The 27,014-nt window shown below is 37.1% G+C and overlaps 1 protein-coding gene across 5 annotated transcripts; it reads right to left on the reverse strand.

Moving 5' to 3' along the window:
* Positions 1-624: 624 nt before the first annotated feature.
* On the reverse strand, positions 625-23,383 carry MAPK8 (mitogen-activated protein kinase 8). 5 transcript variants are annotated; one of them, XM_010009779.1, is made up of 11 exons: positions 23,217-23,383; positions 20,379-20,508; positions 19,070-19,128; positions 18,801-18,939; positions 14,003-14,168; positions 9,097-9,168; positions 6,943-7,125; positions 5,994-6,118; positions 4,574-4,637; positions 2,547-2,624; positions 625-1,565 (listed from the first exon to the last, which is right to left on the reverse strand). In XM_010009779.1, exons 1-11 carry the CDS (start codon positions 23,336-23,338, stop codon positions 1,549-1,551), a joined length of 1,155 nt encoding a protein of 384 aa, XP_010008081.1. In that variant the 5' UTR covers positions 23,339-23,383; the 3' UTR covers positions 625-1,548. The 5 variants fall into 5 exon arrangements, with proteins under 5 accessions (XP_010008081.1, XP_010008080.1, XP_010008078.1 ...); XM_010009778.1 differs by having other exon boundaries at positions 625-1,554; positions 23,217-23,382; XM_010009776.1 differs by having other exon boundaries at positions 625-1,560; positions 23,217-23,382.
* Between the last annotated feature and the right edge of the window lie 3,631 nt (positions 23,384-27,014).

The raw sequence follows: 27,014 nt of genomic DNA on the forward strand, positions 1-27,014 counted from the left end.
AAGGAATAAATTCTGAATGATCGTAAAACTCATACATAAACTTAAGTCAGGTTACACATAAATCATTCTGTAAATATAAAATGTAAACAGTTAAAATACTTCTGTGAGGAGCAGCACCATTTTACATGACTATTTAGTAACTGTTCTATATATTTCAATATATGTTTTGTTTAAAAAGTGTATTGAAACCCAGAGCATCAGTGCTGAAAACTACTGAATATTTATGACTTATAATGAACCATTATTAAGATTTCTGCTACACTGGTCTCATGGTGAAATGAAGATAAATATTATTTTATACAGCACTACTTCTCCCTCCTTTGGATGGCATATATTGCTCACTTAATGCATTAGCTACAGAAATCCTGAGGTTCTCCTATGGTTTTTAGCAATCAGTTACTTTTGGTGGAGAAAGAACAGCTGAAGTTTTGCCCCACTGCATTTGTGTCATTCCCTCTTCTACCCTAAAAGCACTTGCCTTAGTAGACAAAACTAGCAAGAAACAAAACTCCCAAGAATCACATATTAGATGTAAGTATAGCTACAGCATATTCATTTTCCCTCTTGGCAGTCTAGACATCCTGGATACGCTTCATTTTGTGTGTACAAAAACAGGCTACAAGCTAGAAGTAAACGGTTTATTGGCATTGCAATGTATTATTCATGAAGTATCCTCGTGTTTTATGGCGATCACAAGATTTGGCATGCCACAACTCTGCAGAAAACATCACATTACTTTGTTAGGCTAGATATTTCTGCAGCTTTGAAGATATGCTTTGCTTTCTTAAGTTCATAAAACTGTTCAGATGAGATTAGTTTGCCAAGGATTGTATACTGTTTCTCTAAAAAAAAAATTCACTAATTGTTGCTTTTGCTGAAGTATTACAGACAAGTGGCCAAAATAAAAGAGGGGTTTGCTCACTGCCAGCACCACAGTAGTATGCCCAAAACTACAGCTGGCTGCAGTGAATTCCCTCCCCCTCCACCTGGACATTATGACCAAGCATAAAACTTTGAAGGATATCATGAACAAAACATCTGGAATAAATTCTAATTAAAAAATTGAAAACCTATAAAATCTTAAATAAATCATTATATGGTAATGACCACAACATTAATATGTGCTTCGATAAAACAAATCTTACAAATTCAGTAAAAAAAGATCAGCAGCATAATAGTAAAGCAAATATGCAGATTTTAAAACCACAATAAAAATTATCAGGTTTAATATTTTACAGTTAATTACAGCAAAAAAGTGGCTGCTTTTAACACAACTTACAGTTTAAAATTACAGCACTTTATGATGAATTCTACGATTATTTTTGAAAAAACACTCAAAAATACCACCAAATTTTAAAGGTGCCCTATTAATGACTAAAAGGACCCCCCTCCCACCCCCCAAAAGACCAAGTAGTCATCTACAGCAACCCAGAGGTCCAGCTGAGGTTTCTAGACTGCTGTCTGTATCAGAGGCCAATGTTGGATCTGTTGACATTGAAGACACATCATTGACAGATGATGATGAAGATGGATGTTGAGAGCCATTGATCATTGCTGCACCTGTGCTATGAGAAACAAAACAGCAAATCAGTTGCAGATACAGTTGCATGGTTCAGTACTTGCATTAGTCTGTCTCTTCCTAATAGTTATTACTTTCCCCTGTTTCAGCAATTTGAAGGCGTGTCTCAATACATTATCAAAGTAAATAAAATCCTCAAGTCTTTAATGCGGGGCTTAATGAATGGTATGTCATGAACCACAGAACTCACATGGCATGACACCTGTCAAATCACAGTAAATGCTGATGGTTGAAGGTTAAAAATCACAGATAAATAGTACTGCATAATCACAGACAGACCATACTGCATTTTATTAAAGGAAGAAGGGGCCTGTTTTTTTCCATCAGATGCCCTACTTCAGGCTGGGTAATATCTGGTGTCTAACCAGACTGTATACATTCAAACTCAGATACACAGGTTTTTTTTCAGTCTGAGTGACTCTGAACTCGGAGTCAGTGAACTCGGAGTGCACACCGCAATAGCTGTCCAACTTTTACCATCATTTTTCAGCAGTGCAAATGAGTCCTATCGATGGTCAGTTAAAGGGTACATTTTGCTCCAAAATTCAGCAACAGTTTCTGAAAGTGCTCTGTAATTTTCCCACCTAGAAGTCCTGTTGCATTACTCAATAGGTGTAAATAGTGGTTATACCTTTATCTGAAACCATACCAGCTACACATTACACGTCAAACCAGCTTACGGCAGTAGAGCACTACTACATACCAAGATGTTTCTTGAGGACTGAAATGAATGAAGCATCAGTTACGCAGGGACAATAATAGAGGAATTTAACATACTAATAAAAAGAGGTGTCAACCCCATACATTCCATTCAAATACGCAATATCTCAAAAAGAATTTAAGGAGTTACCGGTAATTTAAGAGCGATACGTTTGAGTTCAGTTACTCCTGAATGTCTTGAACAGCTTTACTCCCTCCTGACCTACAACTCAGTGTAGCTTTGTACTATGCTTTTATTGTAACCAACCTAAAGGGGCTGGTTGTCCACGTATAACCCCATTCTTGGTTCTCTCCTCCAGGTCCATGACTTCCTTGTATATCAACTCTGAAAGCGCAGAAAAAAGATGGCAAAAAATGAATTTGCAAATCCAAGACTGGATCAATAATAAGTCTCCCATTAAAATGTACATCAAATGAATTTCATAGATTTAGTACTGTTCAGAATTAGGTTTGAACAACAGGCTGTGGGCTACGGAACAACTGTCAAGTGATATGAAAATGTACAACTCTTTTAAATTGGAGCTACAATGGCCCGATAGTACTCTAAGACTCTTCTGTCCAGGCTGCTTAGGGACCTGAGGATAAACTGAGTCTTAATCGCTCAGTTTTTATCAAAGACTTCTTTGGTACAGATAAACTCATCAGCAGGCTTCAAAGGAATAGGTAGGAACAAGCCAATACAACACTGGCATCCTTTTGACACACATTTGCCACTAAATTTCTTCAGCAACAACATCTAAAGGCCTAGATCACCATGAAATGCAATACAATTCTGGCACTCCAAATGAAACACCTTTATTTTCCAGTTACAGAAATTGCTCATCCTTAAATAGTTCAGAAATGCTTCTAACATGAATCAATCATACACCATGTGTTCTGGCTAGAAGGTTCCTAGGCTAATGGCAGCATATTACTCAGAAAATACTTCAGCTGTGAATCTATAAAGTAACAATAGAAAAAAAGGACTAAACATGTTAAATGCAACTCATAAGAGCTGACAGAATACTACTTCTTACCTGTCACTGGCAAACTAATGCAATGTACAGTTTGGAAGAAAAAAGCATTTAAGAATTACAATTTCAAGGGCTGTAGGAGTCTCAAAAGTAAACTTCATATTGCTTGAAATATCCTCAGCACATCTGACTCAAAAAGGAGATAACACTGCTTGGAAGGAGGAATTTCCACAATTCTCCTTATCTTTGCCTTTAAAATTAAAAGTCAGTTTCTAATAGAAAGCAACTTAAAAGTGTGGTAGTAGTGTCCATTAGTAGCCAACACAATGCAATGTCAAAAATGATTCATGAGACATTTGCCCTGCTTTTTTTTCCTCTGGGGATAAAAAGGTTATAGAAGTCTAATATCCCTTTCTGGACATTTTCAGTACAAAGTATTAGATTGCTCAATTGCACTAAGTTCTTGCTTGAATGCAGCATTTATAGCCTGCAATCTGGGCCTGCATTTTTATAGAACTAGAACCTCTGCAATAATACCAACCCTTTTAGAAGCACTTTCAAAATTAAGCATAAGCTTTCCAAGTAACAAATATGTTCCTCTTACACTTTATCATTTGACAGCTCATATATGACTAGGAAATATCTAGATTTCTACGGAGTATCTATGGTATCGTTTGTATATATATATTTCTATATAGTATCTATATAGTATGTATGTATAGATACTAAACCAGTACTGAACACTAAAGACCACGCTCTTGGAATTACGACTCTTATGTCATATTGCAATCCATTCGACACCTCAACCCCAGTTACTTCCTCAGGGTCCCATAGCTGATAACCTCCAGTGTCTCCCACACCAGCTGTAACTTCAACTACCTTGCCTATCACTAACACTCCTTATGGCTGCTTCTTTCAAATCCTCTGCTTGATTTAAAAGGAGTATAGTTACTGCTGGTATGTTCTTCACTTGAAGACTAGTGCTTCTACTTCAGACTTACATTACTCAAGCTCTTGCATCTTTTTCAGTTGTAGCAGTTTGTCCAGAAGAGTTACCCTCCCTAAAAACACTGCCTTCGTGATTTGCAAAATGTGACTGAAATGAGCAGATCTTAAGCTCACTACAAAGGTTCAGCACCTTTGCAGGAAAATATTTAGTGTCCCAGAAATTAAGAGGTTGTGAAGCACTGATCTATTCCCTTGCCAATCCAAGCAGTTTAAGTAAATACTATTAGGTTGCTCAGAAGAACCTGAACAACAGTAATCACTGTGCCTCAGCCTACTCCCAAAAGCCTGATTATACCTAAAATGTCCTTCTTACCTTTCCATTCTTCTATCGTGTGCTCCCTCTCATCTAGCTGTTTATCTGGTATCTTTGGTGGAGGCTGAAAAACAAAACTAACTCAGGATAAAGCAATCAAAATGGATACAAAACCAGAACAAATGAAAAATTAAAGTTAGCACTCAGATTATGAACCTGATCTAAAAAATACTGTATTTACATGGTCACATATTCTCTCATACTTGGACTTGGTCTGTTTTCTAGATGCTGCTACATGTTTTAAAGTTCTTCTGATTAACAGATTTGCTTACATTACTGTAATAATTAAAATAGAAACAGAACAGTCTGGTAAAAGAGTCCCTAAATACTGCCGTCTCCAGCCCAAGCAACCCTTTTTATCTACTTACTGTTAATTACCAACTTTTCCCTCTAGCTATTACAGATCAGCAGAACTCTAATTGCACCATTTACATCAAGTATCCTTTTCTATTCTTAGTGTGTCAACCACGTTCACCTACCACCTTTTAAAAAAAAGGATACTTTTTTCATAAAAGTATCATGAAATTCATGAAATTTTCCTGAAATAGAATCATAGAATAGTTAGGGTTGGAAAGGACCTTAAGATCATCTAGTTCCAACCCCCCTGCCATGAGCAGGGACACCACACGCTAAACCATGTCGCCCAAGGCTCTGTCCAGCCTGGCCTTGAACACCGCCAGGGTTGGAGCATTCATGACTTCCTTGGGCAACCCATTCCAGTGCCTCACCACCCTCACTGTGAAGAACTTCTTCCTTAGATCTAACCTAAAGTTCCCCTGTTTAAGTTTAAACCCATTACCCCTTGTCCTACCACTAGAGTCCCTAATGAAGAGTCCCTCCCCAGCATCCTTGTAGGCCCCCTTCAGATACTGGAAGGCTGCTATGAGGTCTCCACACAGCCTTCTCTTCTCCAGGCTGAACATGAATTTTAAAAAAAAAATAATTAATTAGTCCATTTGGTCATCAGTGTTAATAACTGAAAGCTCAAAATCTCATACTCTGATTTTGCTCAAACACAGTTTAAGAGTACTATCAATTGCTACAACTAACGAAAATATTTCTCTCACCCAAGGAGTAAATACCTCAGAAACCTACCAAGGGCAATCAAACCAAATAATGAAGCTTGATAAATTAGAATCCTATATCAAAGATTTCAGATGCATTACAACATGTCCAGGAGATTATATGCAATTATACATGAACATACACACACATACAGGTACTTCAGTTTGAACCCATTCCTAATACTATTTCTAATAAACATGTCTATCCATGTCAATAAAAATTATTATGGCTCATTTAAGCTTCTAGTGAAATGTGCAGATCAATCAATGATCTTTCAAGCAGTTATATCAAGCATCACAACAAATTTGCTTTAATACAGAACCTTCCTAACCAGAGACCCAAAACAAGAACTTACAGCTTCTGCTTCTGATGGATCATACCAAACATTGATGTATGGGTGCTGCAGGGCTTCATCCACAGAGATTCTTTTAGAAGCATCTATAACCAGCATTTTTGATAACAAATCCCTTGCTTGACTTGCTGCAAAAGTGAAATTTTCTATTTAGACCAGTGCCATACATAGTGCAATTAAACAGTATTTCAAAGCTCCTAAGGAGAGAAGAGCCAGAGTAAAAAAAATCCAGTTTTATATCTGTGCAACTCTCATTTAATTTGGGGTTTAGGAAAGTGGTCCATTCGATGGGAAAAAAAATAAAATTGAAGAGAATAACACAGTTGGGAAAGGGGCTGGACATGTTTCACTATGCATTTTCAGCATAAAGCACCCCTTAGTGTGATATCCTTAAGTAAAATATAACTCAGCTGGCAGCATAGCCTTGTCTGGAAGAGCAGTAGGCAAACACCTACAACCCCTCTCAGAGTTTAATGGAGAAAAAACTGTCATGTACTGTTACTCACAGAAAATATGGTGAGTCTGCGACTCCACTGAGTAGGTGACTTTTCAAACCAGTGAGTTATTTCAGTAACTACAGGATATCTATGTATTATGAACAGAAAACCTTTACTCTCATCCCTAGAGAAAGAAGATCTGCTCTGCCTACACAAATTCTAAGCCACACTCCTCCCACTCTTCTCTAAATCATGTTGGCACCTGTCATTGAAAGGAACATATATATTTCCTTCTCTTTATAAAGGTATCTCCAGAACAGGAGCTGTTTCAGAAATGAGAAAGCAGAGGTAAGCATACACCAGCATGCTCATCCACTCCCATAATCTTGTAATATTTAAATCCTTAGGCAGACAATGTCATAGTGAACAAAACCAAGATACATTTCTGTTCAACACATCATAGTTTTAAAACTTTTAAAATATAAAATATACAACACGCAGAAGATAGAGCTTACCTTTAAGCTTATTATGTTCAGAGTCAGCTGGGAAAAGGACATCTGGAAAGAGTTTTTCAAAACTATATCCAGCATATTTAGGTCTGTTCTCCACGTAAGTTCGGACTGTAGGCTGTAATTTCTTCATAAATTCAGGGCATGGTGTTCCTAGCTGCTCTATAACTTTATTCCATTGATCAATATCTAAGGTTATACAGCTAAGAAAAACACTGTGTCTAATTTTCGGCTAGAAAGTTACGTTAAAACCACATGAAATAACCAACAGAGACAAAACGCAGAAAATTATAAAAAAATATCAAGTTCACCATCATTAATTAGGACTATCTTAGAGAAAACAGTGAAACAAAGCAAGACTATGATAACGTAGTCAAGGCAACATGTATTTTACTCAAAATCATAATTAACTAGCAAAGGATATACTTCTGAGAAACAGAAAATTAAAAGGCTCACAAAATGTATTAAACAAATTTAAATAAAGGCATTGTTTGGGTTCTGGAGCAGACCTCACTTCCCAGTCTGAACACATATTCACAGTAGTCAAGCTACCCCTAAGAATTACTCCTGCAAGTGCTTTGTCCTTCGTTCTCATCTTGATACCTCAGCCCAGTCCTGGACTCTCCCAAGCTGGTGATTTTTCACTAATGACATGCAACATTGAGCACCAGTGGGCACACAGAGGATGGTATCCCGGCCCACACGTATCTATGACGATTTTGTCAGAGACTCAAATGCAGAGGTTATAAGGTTTCAAGGATGCATAAGGGAACATCTTAATTGAGAAGTTTACACAAGGTATGGGGAGATTGACTTGTTCTCGGCATAAGAATTTAAAACATGTTACTGAATAAGGAAACATTTGGTTCAGGAATTCCTAGTTGCGGATGGTTAGATACTGGGAGAGAGCTCAGGTAAAAATTTATATACACATTCATATATTCTCCCTAACCTTTTCTTTTTGGCTATCACCAAAATCTGGATACTGGGCTACATAAATTCAGTCAGATGTAGCAGGTCTGCTCTTACGTTCTTAAAACTTAACAGTAGACCTTTACATAGTGATTTTCAAGCTCTACAGTGCTTTAGTACAGGCCTTGGGGGGGAGGGAAGGGGGGAGAGTATTTACATTGTATGGCACTGAGCCTAAATTGAAAAGCCATGCTAGTAAACCAAATGCATAAAGCTAAGCACGGTGCAGCTCATGCAATGACAGAGCTGTGTGAAAGTTAGAATGCCCTGGATCTCTTCACTGTTCCTCAAAATTTTCACCCAATCTTCATCCCAAATGGGACTGTATCAATTATTAAACAGTTAACCTGCAGCAAAAGCAGGAAAAATTTCTGATGGCATCTAAAAAACTAGAGTGTAACCACTAGTAAAACAAGATGCCAAATTCCAATTAGATCCACTGATTTTAGCGATGATCCAGAGGTTTCAGCTCTATTCACTTGGAGCAGACCCTTTGTCTGAAGTATTGTTCACAGGACACACAGATACCACAAAGCCATTCATGGAACAGAGAGACAGAAGTGCCAGATATTTCTGAAAGCTGGTTGCAGGATCATTTCAGCATACAAAAATACAAAACTCCAGAGTGTAACTAATGAAGCAGGTTAGGAATTTTTGGTAAACATTTCCTATGGAATGTACAGAGTAACAACTGCTAACATGCTTGGGTAGTAAACAAGATTAGTAAGTTATTACACAGAACTGACCTCCAAAGCAAAAAAATCAATGCATGTGAACCAGTAAAACAGCACCTAAACAAAACAATCTGTCTTAAATGTGACAACACCCAAAAGCAATGGACAGACACACTGTGATAAACTGGGAAAAGAAAAAAGAAGAAAACAAAGAAAAAAGGAGGAAGGAAAAATAAGCCTGTTTGCCCAAGTGGTATTTTGTTCATCTTGCTTAGTATTAATCTCTAAAGACAGTCATACATATTAATGCTATGTTGTGGTTTTGCTTTAAGTGGTATAACTGTAGAAATTTTTGCAGCTTCCTGGAGCCAAAATAATGAACTTACGAATTGTACTTTAAAAAGGCAGTTTAAAACCAGTATTTTACAAATTAGAACCACCTTAATCTGGAACTATATTGCTGCAGTATCTTTTGACCCTTTACAACTATATCCTAGGCCAAAGGTAAGGATACGATCTGTACCAGGAAATAAAACACCACCTTTGATCATTTCTCCCATGATGCACCCAACTGACCAAATGTCAACTGAAAACAAAATGCAATGATATTAACATAAAAGATAGTTATTAAAATAAAGTAAATAAAAATATCTAGACACACAAACATGAAGTGACTATAAAAAGCGTGTGTAATGAAGATGAGTGAAGGTGAATGTATGCTAACTACAGGACCAGCAGAGACTATGTCCTACTGCTAGGTGCAGCCTGAATATAAATGAAGCTCTTAATTTTTTTTTAAGTATATCACAAGAAAAATCCATGTTCATTTAATAAAAAAAAATTGTACAATATGCATTTTCATGACACAACATCAATAAAAAGGTTAATCACTTCCTAACTAATTCAACCTGCTGCAGCAGCACAAGGATACAGTCCCTTCCTGGAAAGAGGATTTTGTGGCAAACCATTTCGCCCATAATGCACCCCACAGACCATAAATCCACTATGTTTGTAGCACAAAAAGAAGGAAAAGCAAAGCAAACGGTCATTTAAAATTAAAAGAAGCATAACATGACTGCATTCTATAAACTGCAGAGACAGCACAGGAAGAAGAGCAAGTCTTTATATTAATCAATGAAAACACTTTAAAATACACCATATATAAGGATTAGCTTTTAACTGTCTCAAATGCAAGGCAGAAAAACATCCTTTTGTTTAACACAGTGCTAGAGCAAGAGCAAGAGCTAGAGCAGAGAGAGAGAGAGGGATACACACGAATCAAGCAGAGTAAAGCCCTTCTCCAAGCTCTGAGGCTTGCAAAGCTACCTCTGCCAACAGCCTAGATTGAAGCACCAAAGGTAACTATTTCTTGGAAGTAATTCCATTGTAGTTGTAGGAATAATTTTTAAAGTAGCAAAGTAAACTGACCTTTAAAAAAATTGTGCATCTAAACAGTTTACACACTTAGGAAGAGAATTAATTGGTTATTAAACAGGAATTTAAATTTGCTGTGAAGTATTTCCTACAAGTCAGATTACCATGCATCTCTCTCTCCCTTTAAATAAAAAGCAAACAGAATCAGTAAAAGATCATTTAGAATTTTAGAGGATCAGTTAATGACAATATTAGTATGCTCCTATAGGATTTTCAGTTAAAATTATTTGTTTAAAAATATTTCTCCAGTTATGCTGAAATAACATCTTGTACAAAAGAAAAACTCAAAAGCAATTCTTTTTTTGGGGGTATGAAATACACATTTTCTACGTTACCTTAAAATAAATCACTCAAGACATACTCAAAGATGCAAAAGTTTACTTTTTACAGGTATGCCAATTTCTTCTGCAGTTGCTTTCAGAGATACTGTTAACTCTGTATGCACAAGTTTTCTTGAAGTTACGATAATGAAATTGTTATATTATAAATACTTTTATGTCAAACATGACACTGGAACTTCAATGAAGCAGATAAGGGGATTTAAATGGAACAGCTGTATACTAAAAATCACATGTAAAAGTTCTGAAGGAGCTGAACAATATCAAGCAAACAACGTTGCTTATTGTAAATATTCCTTCCTCCTTATTTATAGTTCCTCTAAAATAGTATCTAAATCATATGATAGGAGATCATAGTTGTACATATTAATAGGTCAAAATTAAGGGCCTGGTTCATTTAAAAAATGTTTGACAACATTTTATGACTAGTGGTGTTTTTTCTTTAAAAGCTCTTTTCAAATACTTAAAGAAGACCATATTCTTCGGCTTAGAGACCCAAAGATCAGCAACCAAGTTTGGCATTTGACTTTTAAAATAAAATTCTTTATATTGGCTTTTTCACCTGCAAAACAATCTGCTGCCATCAAAAACCAGAATATACCCAATTTTGTCATAATTAATGTCCAACGTGATAAAAATGACACCCATAATTGCATGGAGAAGTCTGGGAAGAGAAATAGCATGAGGCAATGACTTAACTTCATGAAGACAAACTATTTCAGAGGTGAAGGAAAACACTGGAAACCATTCTTCTGGTCATCCTACAAAACCAAACTTATGATGTTTGGGGGTGGTTTGGATTGCTGCTTTCATTAATCCAACAAAGCCTGTCTACTTATAGGTCTCTAACTTTTTTATTAAGCTATACTAACTGTACACTGAGGACTGCTCTTGTGAATAATTCTGTAAAAGACTGAGTAAAATCTCATTACAGATTTGAAAAATCTTTTTAAAAATCTACTGCTTGCCAGACTGTATTTTTTTCTTAAAAACCCCATTTTGAGATAAGTTACTGTTTTCTATAATGCTAAGAGAAAAAATAGCAAGTGAAAAGAAAGTAAAACCAGTGCACATACTAGGAAAGTCAGCAGTAGTTGTTTCAGATGGTTTAGGGCTTTCCTTGCTTTTCAGAGCTTCCTTCCTGATAACGATGCAAATAACTGTACATAAATCTAAGTATGTTAAGGCACATGTGCACGAGCTATTTTGGTGTCCTTCAGTTCTGAATTTTTTGCGTTTGCAAGGCCTGGTTTCTTAATGTAATACACTTAAATGTGCTTTATCTTCCTCAGTATCAAAACGTATGTAGAAGTTAACTCTATAAATGGTCTGTCTGTGATCTTTGTTACTTTTAAACCAAGTAAAATTTCCTATGTGGGTAGTACAGTACCAGAAGAATACTGCTCTGCAGTACACATCTCAATCATTAAAACATACATTGCAATCCTCCCACATAAGCTCAGCAAGCCACTGAAATGGCATATAGCTGCCAAATGACCCTATTCAACTAACTAAATGTAAATTTTCAATATTTAACTCTAAATTAAATAAGTTAACTTGTAATTTAATTATGAGTTTTAAAGGGATAAAATAGGCATTGATGTTAAAAGGTGAGGACCTTGGACAGCCCATGGTTCTTACTGTAAGTAGATCCTTGCTATCGGCCTCCCTATCAGGGTAGCTCCACAGTGAGGAAACTCGTCAGGCAGTGACTGAGTAACCAATTTATGCAGTAGCCTTTTAATGATGGAAATGCAGACTGACTTCTGACTAAGCCCACAGATTTACATTCTCCAGAAGTGTCACTCTCAACTCAAGAACCATGTATTTGGCTTTGGAAAGACGTGACAGTTTTTCATATGAAAGTAAATTTTCATTTATATTCTGGTTTGCTGCACTAAACAATACACTTTTGCTTAGGGAACAGGATTGTCATTAGCATGACATGGTGCTCTAGAACACAATCTATTTAACTTCAATTGTAACCTAATTAACATTTTAGTGGAAAGAAGGTTTCACACTTTCGCAACTCAAAATTACTTAATATTTAAGAGAAAAACGTAAAATGGGCAAGCTAAGTCAGAAAGCTTGTGACTTCCATTGTACCAATTCCTTCTGTAAGACAGCTGCATACCTCACATTACAGTTTTAGGTTCTTTTATCTAGTCTCTCTAAACTGGCCAATATAAAGTCTTGGGAAAAAACAAAGAAACTTCAATATTTATTAAAAAAAAAAAAAAAGACATTAAGCTTGGTCCACTCAACTTCTGACTTCTAAATTACGGGAAAAATAGCCAACCCTGGAGGCCATTTCAAGGAATGTACACCCTCTCATGCAAACTAATGATCCAAACAGATAAAAAACCACAGCCTTGGAAAAAGGTCTATTCTCATTCCTTTGAGCTGGGTTCTTTCCTTGTCGACACTGATAGGAGTTATTATTCTTGGCTTTTATAGATGACAAAAATCAACTCTCTATGCACACAGCAGCTATCGTTTACACACAACCTGAAGTCACTTTGTCGTAATGGTATCCAGTTGCCAGGCAAGTTTGCAGACTATATTAAGAACCCTGAAAGGAGAGCAAGCCCCAGTTGTGTCAGTAACCTGAGGAGCCATGCCTCACATCACCAGGAGACAGCTAACAAAACCTCAGGCATCACAGCATCATCTAATGGGCCTTACTGGAGGGCTAATCAATAGAGGGTTTAAAATACCTTAAGCAAATGGTGGCCTCTGTGAAGTGTGCCTGCCTGAGGTGGAAACACCAAGTGAGCTGAACTGACCACAGTGACAGCAGATCACTGAAATGGCAGCAGAACTGGGGCCACTACAACAGAATTTCAGGAATGACACATTACTTTTATTTCCTAAAGGATACTAGCTGTTTCATTCAGAAGATGCAATGTACTTTATCATATGTTCCCCTCAAATGCTGTACACTTTCCTTATATTCTCATAGAAGATATTGAGAGAAGGGCCACAGAGTGAGTATAAAGACATGGGATGTATGCAAGCAGAGGGACAAAAGCAACAAATTTCCTTAGAATTCATCCAAGGACCGGGGACCCCAAAGAATCTGTGATACTTCATGAAGGTACTCTCTGCCTTCTTAGCTCAAGATTTTGTTTTCAGCAACATTAATTAAGAATTTAGTGCGACAGGATTAAAGCAGGCTGGTTGCCACCATAGGTAGTTTTAGCTTGTCTGTTCATCAGTAGCCTTTAAGTTACCTATGTCCTGAAAAGCTACACTGAATATAGTTATTTAAACACTAACTTTAGGACACACATTTAGTGATGAATTACAATTTACATCCTCATGAGGAATAAAGTCAGGTGAAGGTATATCAAGGTACATACCACATATTAAGAAAATATATTTCCAATTCTTCCTGGATGAAACTTGACCTACTAGGCAAGTTATTTGAATTTTTAAACAAACAAGGCCCTCAATTTCTTCTCCTATTAAATGCAAACATTTCTAATGGGTTGAGTTGAATAAACAAATCCCTGTATCCAGAATCTGCATTTTGGTCACAAGGCTAATTTATAAAATTTTTACAGCTTGAAAAAAACATTAACATGTAAAATGTGGTGTGCCAAACGAAAAATAAAGCTATGCCAAAGAAAGACTATAGTTGCTGACCGTTTTCTTTGTATCCCATCCCTAGGATGACCTCTGGTGCTCTGTAGTAACGAGTCACTACATAAGGCGTCATCATAAAACTAGTTCCTGCAGTTCTGGCCAGTCCAAAGTCAAGAATCTTCAAAGTGCAGTCTGACTTTACTACTATATTACTGGGCTTTAAATCCTTTAAAAAGAAACATCATATATGACTGCTAAGACAAGCACAAAGTACTCTGTGGTTCACATTTTAAAAAGATAATACTGCTAACATTAAACCCCACATATACAACTAGGATATTGCTTAACTGCAGTTTCTTTTCCCCTCACATTAATTCATGTGCATTCAGCAGACTACAGATTAACTCCCTTAATGTGCCTGTAGATTTATATAGCAATTAAAGAAGGAAAATACAACCAGCATTACAAGATAGGTTAGCAATGTCTGAAATAAATTGAAGTTAGTAAGAAATGTTAGCTCTGAGGAAAGGTCTAGAAACTGCTCACTGGAACAACAGTTATTACTATGACGCAGAACACAAGTAACACGACAATTGCTGAAATAATTTGATGCAATAATCATCTTGATACAAGAATTACTAAAATTATAACATGAATGTAAAAAGTAGAAGGTTTCTTTCCTAGTTGAAGCTGCATTACCTCTTTTGAACCAATGCAGATGCTTCTCCGAACAGGAAGGAAATTCCCATCCTTACACAGATTTAGTTTCCCATGTAGGACTTGGTTTTATACTTATTTTGGTAACCAAACCCAAAAGGCACGATTGAAAAACTGCCAGAAATTAACACAACCATTAAACTGGAGTGGGAAATCCCCAGATACAGCTTCAGATCACTGTAGAAGTTTGGCAACTGTATTCTCTTCATCTGAACCCTAAAACCACAGGGACAACAGTGGCTTTTCAACATCTGTTTATACAAATACTACACAGACAGACTCAGTCATTATCTCGGGAGGATCTTACACACAACTGAATGTCACAGAGCAAATATTACAGAGTAACTTCAGAATAACTTTGCCATCATAAAATCATTCATAGCACACAGACTGACATAGATAAGATCTGGATCCTTCCTGCCTACACTCTACTAAGATTAATGAGAGAAAACCCTGAGATGCGGCAGAGAATTCCATCATTTGAGCTGCAGGCATTTGATAAGTAGCCCTATGTTTCACTGTTTCATAAAGACTTAAAAGTCTTTACAAGATACACTAGTTTTCATTTTTACTTGTATGGCTTTCAGCAAACTCCTCAGAAAGCTAAGAAAACTGTATTAAAGACAGAGAGAAAACCACAAAAGAGCTTCAGAACAACAGAATTTTAATGGGTAATTAAAAGTCTTGCATACTTACATATTCACACAGGCACTGCACACACACAAAGACTCTGCAGACAACTTTGACTTAAAAGATTTTAAACACCATGAATTAATTCAAGTGGTATAAGGCATTGCAGCTATTTAATATGCATGTTTCAGATCTGCTACAATCCTATCAGCTTTATTTTTGCACACTTCTATTATTTGGAGGCTGTTTGTTGCAAAGTCCTAAGTGCACGCCCGTAGTATTAACTACACTCATCCTCCTCAGGAATAACGCTGGAAATGCTAAAAGATCTTCACTTTGGAAGAGAAAAATCACGACAAGGACAAAACGCAAAAGCTTACAGAGTACTGTCCATTCTTAATTTCTGAACATCATGTAGTTGTCATGAAGCCTAGGAACATGATGTAATTCGCAATACAGAGCTGTCCTTCAAAATGATGAAGGCAAGAGTTGACTTACACTGCATCCAAATTCATGCTGGACCAATACCTTTTATGTTTTAAATAAACACAGTCTCAAAGGCTCCTGTAAGAGTGATCAGTTTACTTAGGCTGCATAAATACATCCAGAACCTATAGCAGAAGATATCTTTTCTAATCTTAAAAACGTAAAATGTCAGCACCTAAAAATATGAAGAAAGATTTGTGTGAAGGGCTTCCATAATGAGGAACCTTTGTTAAGTGCTCAAAATCAGGCAAAATGCAGTGTTTCAGAGCCTCCATGCAAAACTAATGAGACACTGTGTCCTTCAACAAGTCAGTGAGGCACAACTCTGCAATGCTGATCATCCATCCTCTTCAGACTGCAAAATATAAATGAATATGTACTTCTACAGTTGCTGGAAACTCTGTCTCTGCAACATATTTTGAACACAGTAATGTTAATTTGCCATCATATGTTAAAGGTGTAAAGCTACACTCAAATCTTTACCAAAATCAAATCCTTATACACTGATGTGGCCGCTAAGTTTGTCTCCTACAACTTTAAGGTGAAATTGTCTAAAACAGTATCTGCCTTGTTTGGTGTCACCAGTTTGCTATGAAAAAAATCACTTATTTCTGTGGCAGGCAGTACCCAGTAAGGAGGCACATACACAGATTGTTGTAATTTCAGTCATTCAACAAGCTTTCAAAAAGTTGCTGAGATGCTGAGATTATCGCAGCTGTCTTAAAAGCAGAAGAACCCAGTTAAAAACCACGTGAAACTACCAACACCAAAAAAAGCTTAAAGCTTTAGAGGATACTAAAAAAGTACACTAAATTCACAGACAGAATGTGTCACGGGCAGCCACAGTAGGGCAGACTATGTTTAAGGAGTAACTAGTTCCTTAGACATTAAGGACAGTGGTACTGGAAGCCTAGGAGAGTGCTATAAAGAGTTACTATTGCAGCCACATGACCTCTTCCCAAGCACGCCCTCTTTGCCTTCTGAGGTTTTGTTTGACTTGTTCCACAGAGAAACAGGATTTTGATACATTACACCTTGAAACATAAAGGCATAACAAACACAGCAGGTAAGCAATGCAAACATTTTGCCTGAACATACCTAATCTTTTAACAAAGTCTGAGAAGAAGCTGTCAGCTGAAAATGTACAATGAAGACATGCAAGTGAAATGTATCTGCCCATGTCCTTCAAAAGCATTCATGCATATATGTGTTACTATTTACACAGCAATTGTATCTATAGTCTCTTTGGAATAGCTTATCCCTGTACCAATATGAAGCATTTCAAAGACTTCACCCGTATCTACACAGGCAGGAAATCTATCCTCAAAGCAGTTCTTATTCCTGCCCAACTGTGTGAATAGTTACTTTTTTTTTATAAATGTCTGAGTGTTTATATTTATCTATGACTTCTACAGGCTCAATGGTTTGACACCTGCTTTATAGGAGTAGAAGCTGCCCTTGAAACAAAGTTTTAGAAGCTCCCTCCTGCCTGCACCAAGATGCACAGAAAGAGATGCTCTTACATTACCTACTCTAGAACAGCCATAAAATAGGAAGTTTTCAAGAAACAAAGATGACCTAGGAGAACCTGCAGCACAGCCAGGTATTGAAGAGACCAGAAAATGTCAAGCTGCATACAAACCCATAATTTCAATCCTATGGGCACATGCATTAGGACATAAAAACCTGCACAACCTCAGTAATATACAATATAATACCACAACTGTGGTACGTGAAGTAACGTAGTCCTGCCTGCCATTCGCAGAATAACGCAAGAAGCCCACCGACCTCTTTCAATGTCTACAAAGAAACACAGGGTGCAATGCCTGGTTGAAGGTTATGCTTCTGCCCACCCTCCCTTGCCCATCTCTTTCAAACACAGCAGTTAAGGACAAACTGCAAGCAAGAAGGAAGCCATCACATTCCCTCCTTGAGCTCTTCAATGGAATAAGGCAGCCAATGTGTACTGTACTACAGCTAGCTGAGAAAAAGGAAGCAGTGTTTGCCCATTCAAACCGTATTCTCTATTCAAACAATTGTCCTAGTTCCCTTGAGGAGAAAAACGGAAAACTGGAGTATCATATTGTCAGACACAGCTTGCAGGCCATACAACATGTCAGTCACAATGAGGTGGACTACTGAATTGTACAAGCATCCTAACATAGCGGCTCCTGCGCTAGCACTCAGAATTGTCATTCATGATTTGCTTTGCTGTGTATTTTCCAATGAGTAAGGCTATGTCTCACTGTCTGAAAGCATCACAAGTTTAATTATATCTTCTGCATAATTTCAGAAATGAAAACTCTAAAAAATTATCATGAAAAATGTAGCACTGCAGAAATAGAAGCTTACAATTCCCCAAAATAGCAGAGATTATATCTGAAAAGTTGTAACTAGACAATCTCAAGCAATCTTTACAGTACATATAAACAGATGTGTGAAATGTTCAATGTGAACAGGCCAACTTACATTCAGAATGTCTTGACTGGATTGCAACACACGCATGCCATTTGAAAAGCAGTAGTCAGTTTTGCCTGAGGACAATCTGAGTGAATGCTCTGTGACACACAGGTATATGAAAGTTCCACTTACAGGTCTTAATCATCATCTGTTTATCTGGAGACTTCAGATATTTATTCGTTACTCTGCTACTAAAATAAAGTGGGCAGTTCTTTCAGAAGATGGGATTTCAGGTTTGGTTACCAAAACAGTAAAGGCAGAGACACTTTCAGATATTCTTTCCTGCTATGACTACTAAAACAGAACACGATATAGAATTAGAGGAGGTAACTCACTTCAAAAAATCGTTATTTGTCCTGTTCAGATTATTATCAAATCAAACATTCAAAAGGTTCATTCAAGAATTACAGTGGAAACGTGAAGATTCCCTTTCAGCTTTCTCTCTCTGCCTATGGGACAGCCTATGTATCACCCTTTCTGCTCATATGTTTTATTTTTTTCTGTCTTTAACTACTCAAGGCCAAACCAGGTGCAATGGAAATTATCCTCACTTAAGTTCACTTACCCTATGTATAATTCCAGCTGAATGAAGATGTTTGATACCACATAGCATTTGATAAAGAAGATAGGACATTCGTTCATGGTCGAGCTCCATCTGAATCACTTGGCAGAGATTTGCATCCATGAGCTCCATCACTATGTAGCTTATGAAGAAAAGAAAAAAAGAATAATAAACAGGTAATACTGTCATTTTATTGTATTCTTTCCCTTGCTCATCTTTCTGTGTGAATATTTTTAAAATTAAATCCCAGCTTTATTTCAAATCAGACTTACACGTCTTGAAATTCTTCCAGGGATTTTTGTGGTGTGAACACATTCAGTAGGCCAATTATCTGTAGGAAGAGAGAGAGGAAGTATAACTGCACCATAACAATAGCAAAGTTGCAAAGTCAGCATTTCAAAATTGATACCCATTATTCTGATGAGATCCTCCTGGTACACATTGAAGCTCAAGATGCTCAGTGGCTCAACCAGGCCTAATATGCTGTAATAGATACTAATATTGTAGAAAGAGTATTTTTCCTCCACAGATCACATAATCAAAAAACACTCTGTGCATTAACAAGATAGTATTAAAAGCTTGAAACCTAAGGAAGTTAGTCAGTCTTCCCCTGCCTCGTACTTTCAGTTTGAAGAGAGCTGGAAAGACTTTTATTGCATATGAAGAAAAATAAAATTGAAAACTGACAGGCTACCTAAGAAATACAACTTTGGCATTGACAGAGGTGAAGCAACAACCCCACTCAAAGAGAAAAAACAGTTCTTGGAGCTGCTTTAGGACATTTCCCAGTTGCTAAGAATGGATGGGGGGTGTGCAGAAACAGGTTAATCTACTACTCAGCAAGAGCCAAGGCTTGCAACTGTTTATCATCATACAAATTATGCTATTAGGTAAAACTTCCTTCAGAGGATCCACATATAAACCATCTCTGTCTTAGAAAAAATACAAAATTTTCCCAAATAGCTGAGAGACAGAGTAAGTCTTCTATGACTCTTTCCTTCCCTAGCAGCCGTTTTATCTTGCTGAAGAGGAATTAAGAGGGAAGGTGAGAAAGACTGCACACAGCCAACTATGAAAGAGAAAACGGACAATACCAGCCCTCTGTAGCTCACCTCTGATAAATTTAGCATTTATTATTCTCTCCCCTCTGTGGTGTAGACCAGATCTTCTGTGATCTGCTCTACTCCACAGCTTTGCAAGCATCAGACAGCTCCTGCACCAGAAAAAAAACCCTGTAGAATTATTACAGCCTTTGTTCTCCTGTCTGTCTAACAGCTGCCACAGAAACAAAAGGATGCGCTTACCACTCATGGTATTCTTATTTGCCAGCTGCTTGTAAAATGTAGCAATGTAACACCGACTCCCTACCTGAGTTTGAAGGGGGTATTTAAAGATTGGGCAGGTATTAAAACTAGTAAATAATAGCTCTTCTGAAAGATCCTTCTGTACTTATCATGGAGATATAACTATGCAACGAAAATCTCTATAATCTAGTGAGCGTGTCATCCTCTGAAGGCACTTTTAAGACTTTTAAGACTTCTAGTTAACTCTTTAACATTTAAAGCAGGACTAAGGACTCACATTTTTGTGATTAACGCACTTCATAAGAACAAGCTCTCTGTAGGCTCTTTTAGCATGAGTTTGGTTCTGAAACGGTCGGCTTAACTTCTTGATTGCAACATTGCGTTCAAGGATGGCATCGTAAGCTGCACTGTAATTAAAAATAACATTATTATATCTCAGTGTCAAGGTCCTTTAAGCCATGCCAGTTGCCACCTTTTTCAGATACCTGATATTATGTCTGCAGATAAACCAAATTTCCACTGTTACTCACCTTTAGGGAGTGTAATAGTGAAGAATGCAACAGCTCTTCTGAGTGATTCAAAATTTAGAAATGCTTCCCACCTTCCTAGTATTAACGCATGACAATCTCCACAAAATAATGCAGGATCTCTGCTTCCTAAAATACCTTACTAAAGATACTGATTTTTGGTCACTCATTGGCACTCAAGAACAGACCACCTAAAAATATCCAAAGCACTTCAAACACAAAAAGCACATCAATTTCACATAAAATCTTCACACTGAAAGGAAGGGAGAAGGAGAGAGAAAAAGTAGGTTAAATAAAGGTCCCATGCTTTCACTTACACAGTTGCTTAATGTCCTTACGACAATGAGAGCATCAATGTCAAGATAAACAAAAATTAGGAAAGCTTTAACATATTGATGTCACTGGCTTTTACTTGGTGAAAAGAAAGAGTAACACTTTGTTTGCAGACTAGTGCCAAGACCGTCATATGAGTCAGTGACACAGGCTGTTTAACTGATGTGAGGCTGTTACTGAGGACAACTCCAAAATGTATCATGTTACCATTACAGGAAGGCATGGATTTTGTTTCCCATAAGAAGTAATACAACAGCTGACTACCACACAGACTCAGGAAATATTTATCAGTTACTAAGACAGCCTCAGCAGGATAAACACTGTTTTCTTGTCTCTTATCAAGAATGGTATGCAAACCTAATGAAGATCATCTGCCAATAGATGATCAGCAGCTACGAAATCCAACTCATTACTTCAAAAAGAAATAAACCAAACAACAACAACAAAAAAAAACCACTACACAAACCTCAAACAAAAACAGAGAAAAAATACCATGTTGTCTACATAACATATAGGCTTGAATTTATTTTTTTTTATTTTTTTAAACATTTCACTAGAACCTCTAGTACTTACTGAAGAAAGAAAAAACAGAAACAACATATACTGGTAACTTTCATTGGTTTAGATTTTCCACTATCTGGAATTTCCCCTGCTTACCCCCAAGATTAGGAATATCTTATGAAAGACAGTTAGGAAAGATTGACAACATTGGACTCCTGTATCAGTCTTTAAACTTCTGCATCTCTAGTACATAATGATAGCCTTAGAGTCTGTTGCAGTATTAGATATGGTTGAACCTTTAGGACATCTACTTAATATTCCTCCAAATCAAGTTCATGTTTTTAAAGCAGAACAAAAACAACAACAACAAAACCCCAACAACAAAAAAACCCACCCAGATCACAAGAATTACACTCTTATCTCCTCCAGACACAGGCAAGATTTAACCATATGAGCACTCCAGTCCTTCTCAGCATAAACAGAACAGTTTAACTAAAACAGTTTAACATAAAACATAGCTTACCACTAGCAGCAATTACAGAATGACCCAAGAATAACCACATGGTCAGATTTGGATCTCAGCTTTAGAAGGGGCAGAAAATTTGGAAAACAGGCAGTAACATATGACTGGGAATCAGAAGGACAGTAATAATATCTAAAGCTTTTGCAGGTATTCCTATAAACAAACTCTAGTCAAACAACTATCTACATCCTCATTATACTAACCCATATGAAAATAAAATACAGGTAAGATTTTTGCTATTTACAGACCAAATAACCTTTATGTCAGAAGTTACTATTTCAAAACCAACTGTTTCTTAGAGTACCTGCCTTCAAGTTTTCATTTGCACTAAAGACAGTTTCATTATTAACCCAGCTAAAACACAAATACAAATTAAAAATCCACCTATATTACATATGCTGATCAAACAAGATCAAGGTAGTAAAGAGGTTACAGGGAAAAGTAAGATTAAGAAGAGTATGCTTTTCCCTACCTTTCTCTTCCTCAATGTTTCTTTGGTATTTTTAGGTTCCTGGTAAGCATCTTAAGAGTTACAACAAATTGGAAAATCTGCAAGTTCCTGTTCTATCTGCCTCCTTTTCTTGAACATTCAAAAAAACTCAGAAGTTGCTTAAACAAACACTTATCTCTGGGACAATGTCGCCACCCAGGAAACAGTGACTAGAAACAGCTACTGCTCTCCAATCTTTTATCAATCAGACACTCTTCAGTTTACAACAGAACTCTTATTCAAAGAATTACATTGTAAAATCATATTTTCTTAAACTTGCATCAGGTATTTTACATATTACAATGACAGTCAGTATCACAAGTGCTTACTAACCAGTATGATTATGAAACTAAGTGAAACTGGCTCCTAACAAACAATTTTAAGAAGTACAAGGATTTACAAGCAGCAAATGTTATATAGAGTATTTCTGGCTTCTACTTCACTGTAAACTGTGTGGCATGGGATTAGGATTAGTTTCTTAATCCATTTTTTATTTTGCCCCATTAATTTATGGGACTCAGCACAGCCGGATGAATGTGCACAGAAGGGCATCAGGAAAGGACATAGGTCAAAAAGCAACACCAACAGCCCTTGCTGAGGAAAAACAGCAAACTACTACTGCCATTTTGCACATAAATGTTGTTTTCCACACTCCTACTCAGTAACATACAACAGTTAAAGGACTCAGAAAATTCTATTCAGGGAACGTACAAGCACATTTACATTTTAAAGAAACCTTACCATACTATGCCTTGTGCTCCTGACCCTATTGGTTTTAAATTTTGATACCGTTTCAATACAGTAAAAGTAGAATCTCCAATTTCAACACTGTAGAAATTGTTGTCACGCTTGCTTCTGCTCATGACGGCAACTCAGTTAGATCACTTCATCCAAATTTTGCTTCTGGCCTGTAAAGAAATAAAATTTGAAAAACTAAGATTTTACAACTCTATGTAATCTGACAAAAGGCAAAGTTCCTTATAATGCACAGAAGACACTTTCCCCCGTAAATTCTATATGCAAATGTACGTTCTTTTTAATGTCTACAGGAATGTGATGGCATGTGTTTGAAATGTTTCATTTTTAGGAACGTTCCTAAGATACTATTCTAAAAGGGCAATAAAAAAGTAAACAGATGGTAGCAAAAATATTAGATAACAATGACAAAAGATTAAAAGGCAGGAAGCTACATGTCATCCAGAGAGCTCCAAGAGTTCTACCACCCCTTCACATACACACGTGCAGCAAGGAAGGAGGGTTTGCACCAGACACCCCCCAGAGCTCCCTTCCAATCTAATTGTTGCATGACTGTAATCACGAAAGTGACAAAACAGCAACAACTCTTCCAGACACTGCAATCACCAAAATGGTCTTGGTCACAACTGCCAGGAATACATATAACTGATGTGGCAACACATGCAGGCAACCTAGGCCAGAAAAATAAAACTGGCCTTATGATGGATCTCACATAGTCCTACCAATAATCAGGGGAAGGGAGAAGAGGAGTAAGAAAAAAGGATGTGTAGTCCATCAAAATCTCTTCATACTAAAAAAAGGTAGGCAAGATTTCGATGCACACATCCACAGGAGAAAAAAAAACTGCATGGTGGCTTTTACTGTATAATATCCTGTTTCTTTGATGATAACTGTGTATTTACAATTTTCTCTTTACATGGGTTTTGGGTATAGCTGCAATAGACGTCTAGCGGTGCAAATTCCTGTTTACGATAAGAACTTCTTAATTTCTTCAAGAGTAACAGCACGCTGTCTGCCTCTGTCACTAACTTAAGGAAGCATTTTCCCATATTTATTATTCAACAGCCCCAAACAGATTCTTCGCTTCCCTATGCCATGACACTACACATTTGTTAGATTTTAAACAAGCTTTGAAAATACAAACAGTTGTCTTTGTTTTGGCTGGTATAGAGTTAACTTTCTTCCTAGCTGGGACGGAGCAGAGCCAGGACAGCTGACCAGAACTAGCCAAAGGGGTATTCCATACCATAGAACTTCATGCTCAGTATATAAACTCCTGATCAGGTTGCCCAAGGTGGCATACAGTAAACACCCACAACAATGAGCAATTGTATTGTGCATCACTTGTCTGAGGGTTTATTTCTCTCCCTTTCCTTTTCATTACAATTATTATTATTATGGTTGTTGTGGCTATTATTATTGTTGTTATTATTTACTTTTTTCAATTATTAAACTGCTCTTATCTCAACCCACAGGTTTTACATTTTTACACTTCTCCTCCCCATCTCAGCAGAGGCATGGATGGGGAACAGATCTGTGGTCCTTGGCTGCTGTCTGGGGTTAAACCACAACACGTGGCCTCCAAAAATAATCACAAATGTTGTACAAAAAGAATTATTTAAAGAACCCGTTAACTTACCAAATTCCACTTTCAATTAGTTAACCTGCATTCATTTCAGCTATTCAGGTGCACTAAAAAGCGCTCTGAAGCTCTAAAAAGCACACATTTTAACTATATTATAAAATAGAAATGCAGAATTATCTTAACTGGCATAATCTCAAAAGAAACATCTATTAAACAAGCCACTTTACCAAAATACTATAAAAAATTGAGTCTCTCACAAAGACTTGATATCAAATGAGTGTATTAACAGTATTGTTAAAGGCTTCCTTCTCCAATTCACAGGGGAAGCACAGCTGGACAACAGGGGTTTTTTTGTGGAGGCCACATGTTGACAGGGGAAGCATAACTGGACAAAAACTGTTGTCCAGCACAAGAAAAACTGTATACAAGCTGGGGATTCAGACTTTAAATGGTAGCTCTATGGCACAGAGGTAGGCTTACCAGAGGGAGCCAAAAAGCCCTATTTCTAAGCAATACATAAGACTATAGAATCATAGACTACTTAGGGTTGGAAAGGACCGTAAGATCATCTAGTTCCAACCCCCCTGCCATAAGCAGGGACACCTCGCACTAAACCATGTCGCCCAAGACTCCGTCCAACCTGGCCTTGAACACTGCCAGGGTCAGAGCATTCACAACTTCCTTGGGCAACCCATTCTAGTGCCTCACCACCCTCACTGTGAAGAACTTCTTCCTTAGATCTAACCTAAACTTCCCCTGTTTAAGTTTGAAGCCATTACCCCTTGTCCTACCACTAGAGTCCCTAACAAAGAGTCCCTTCTCCAGCATCCTTGTAGGCCCCCTTCAGATATTGGAAGGCTGCCATGAAGTCTCTTTTCCGACCTTCTCTTCTCCAGGCTGAACAGCCCCAACTTTCTCAGCCTGTCTTCATATGGGAAGTGCTCCAGCCCTCTTATCACCCTCGTGGCCCTCCTCTGGACTTGCTCCAACAGCTCCAAGTCCTTCTTACGTTGAGGACACCAGAACTGTACAGAAGTGGGGTCTCACAAGAGTAGAGTAGAGGGACAGGATCAACCCCTTTGACCTGCTGGACCATTCCCAGGTCTTTCTTCCCTATCCCTTTTATCACTGCAGCTTTGGACTCTACCTCTTTCTCAACACTTTCTTCACAGACATAATTATACAAAGCTTTGGAATAAAGATGTTCAACAAATACATAATAAGAAAAAAAAACACATTGAATTAGGAAAGGGAAAATTTGTTACAGAAGGTATGCAATCAGCTGAACAAATTTTTGAAAAACAGAAAACAAAGAATGCAGACAATAATTCACACAATCCTACATCTGTTCTGCATCAGCTGAGAAAAAGAACTATTGAGTTTACCCACTTAAACTGTATTAAGATGTAGTGACATTGAACAATGTAGGATTAAATGGAACAGCTTAGTAGGTAGAGTTCTGCTGTTTGGTATCAGCATCAAGATAATGAGTTTAATAATTCACTTTGGATAAATCATCAGAAAGTAATGCACGAAGGACTGATTCCCTCCATTCAAGATTTTCAGGTGAGTATTGATATCTTCCCATTTAAAGGTCAGTATTTCGCATAGCCAAATCCAAGTATTTAATTGAATTTTCTTTCAATTTGGTAAACCTCAGAGATCAAAGGCTGAAACAAAGCAAATACAGTTTAAGAGAAGGATCTTGAGAGACAGTATTCTCTTAGAAACAGATTTTACATGTAGACCACACACGGTATTATTACCATGCAAATTTTATTGCCTTAAAGCTTTGTCATTTGCTGCGTGTTCAATATTCTAAAATATGCTTGGTATTACATACTGGGAAACCTGTATTTACTAACCATTTTATAACCCAAAACAGTATCTTGGCATATTCCAGCATATAAAAGAAATCATTACTTATTTTTACTGAGGTTAGAAAAAGAAAAAATTATGTATGTAATCTTTCTGTAATAAAGCTTTCACTCCATTCTGAATATATCAGCTTTGCAGTCACCTAGGTACTGCCTATAACCAATTACCCTACCCTCTCTGCTCCAAAGATAAATGAAAAAAAATCAAATCCAACCCATCTGTATACTAAGTTTAAGCTTCATAATTAAAAAGTCCTCACTCTCCTACAGTAGCTATGCTGATCCTAAAAAAACCCAAGTCTGTGACAAGGTTTGGTATGC

Source organism: Nestor notabilis, unplaced genomic scaffold (genome assembly GCF_000696875.1).
Source record: "Nestor notabilis isolate BGI_N333 unplaced genomic scaffold, ASM69687v1 scaffold2292, whole genome shotgun sequence".
NCBI classification, from domain to species: domain Eukaryota; kingdom Metazoa; phylum Chordata; class Aves; order Psittaciformes; family Psittacidae; genus Nestor; species Nestor notabilis.

Coding starts and splice junctions, on each gene's coding strand:
- MAPK8 (XM_010009776.1), bottom strand. CDS start 23,338: ATGAGCAGAAGCAAGCGTGACAACAATTTCTACAGTGTTGAAATTGGA. Junction 19,129..20,378: donor AGTGCGTTAATCACAAAAAT/GTGAGTCCTTAG, acceptor CTCTTCCTACAG/ATAATTGGCCTACTGAATGT. Junction 9,169..14,002: donor GATGGGATACAAAGAAAACG/GTCAGCAACTAT, acceptor TTTTGTTTTCAG/TTGACATTTGGTCAGTTGGG.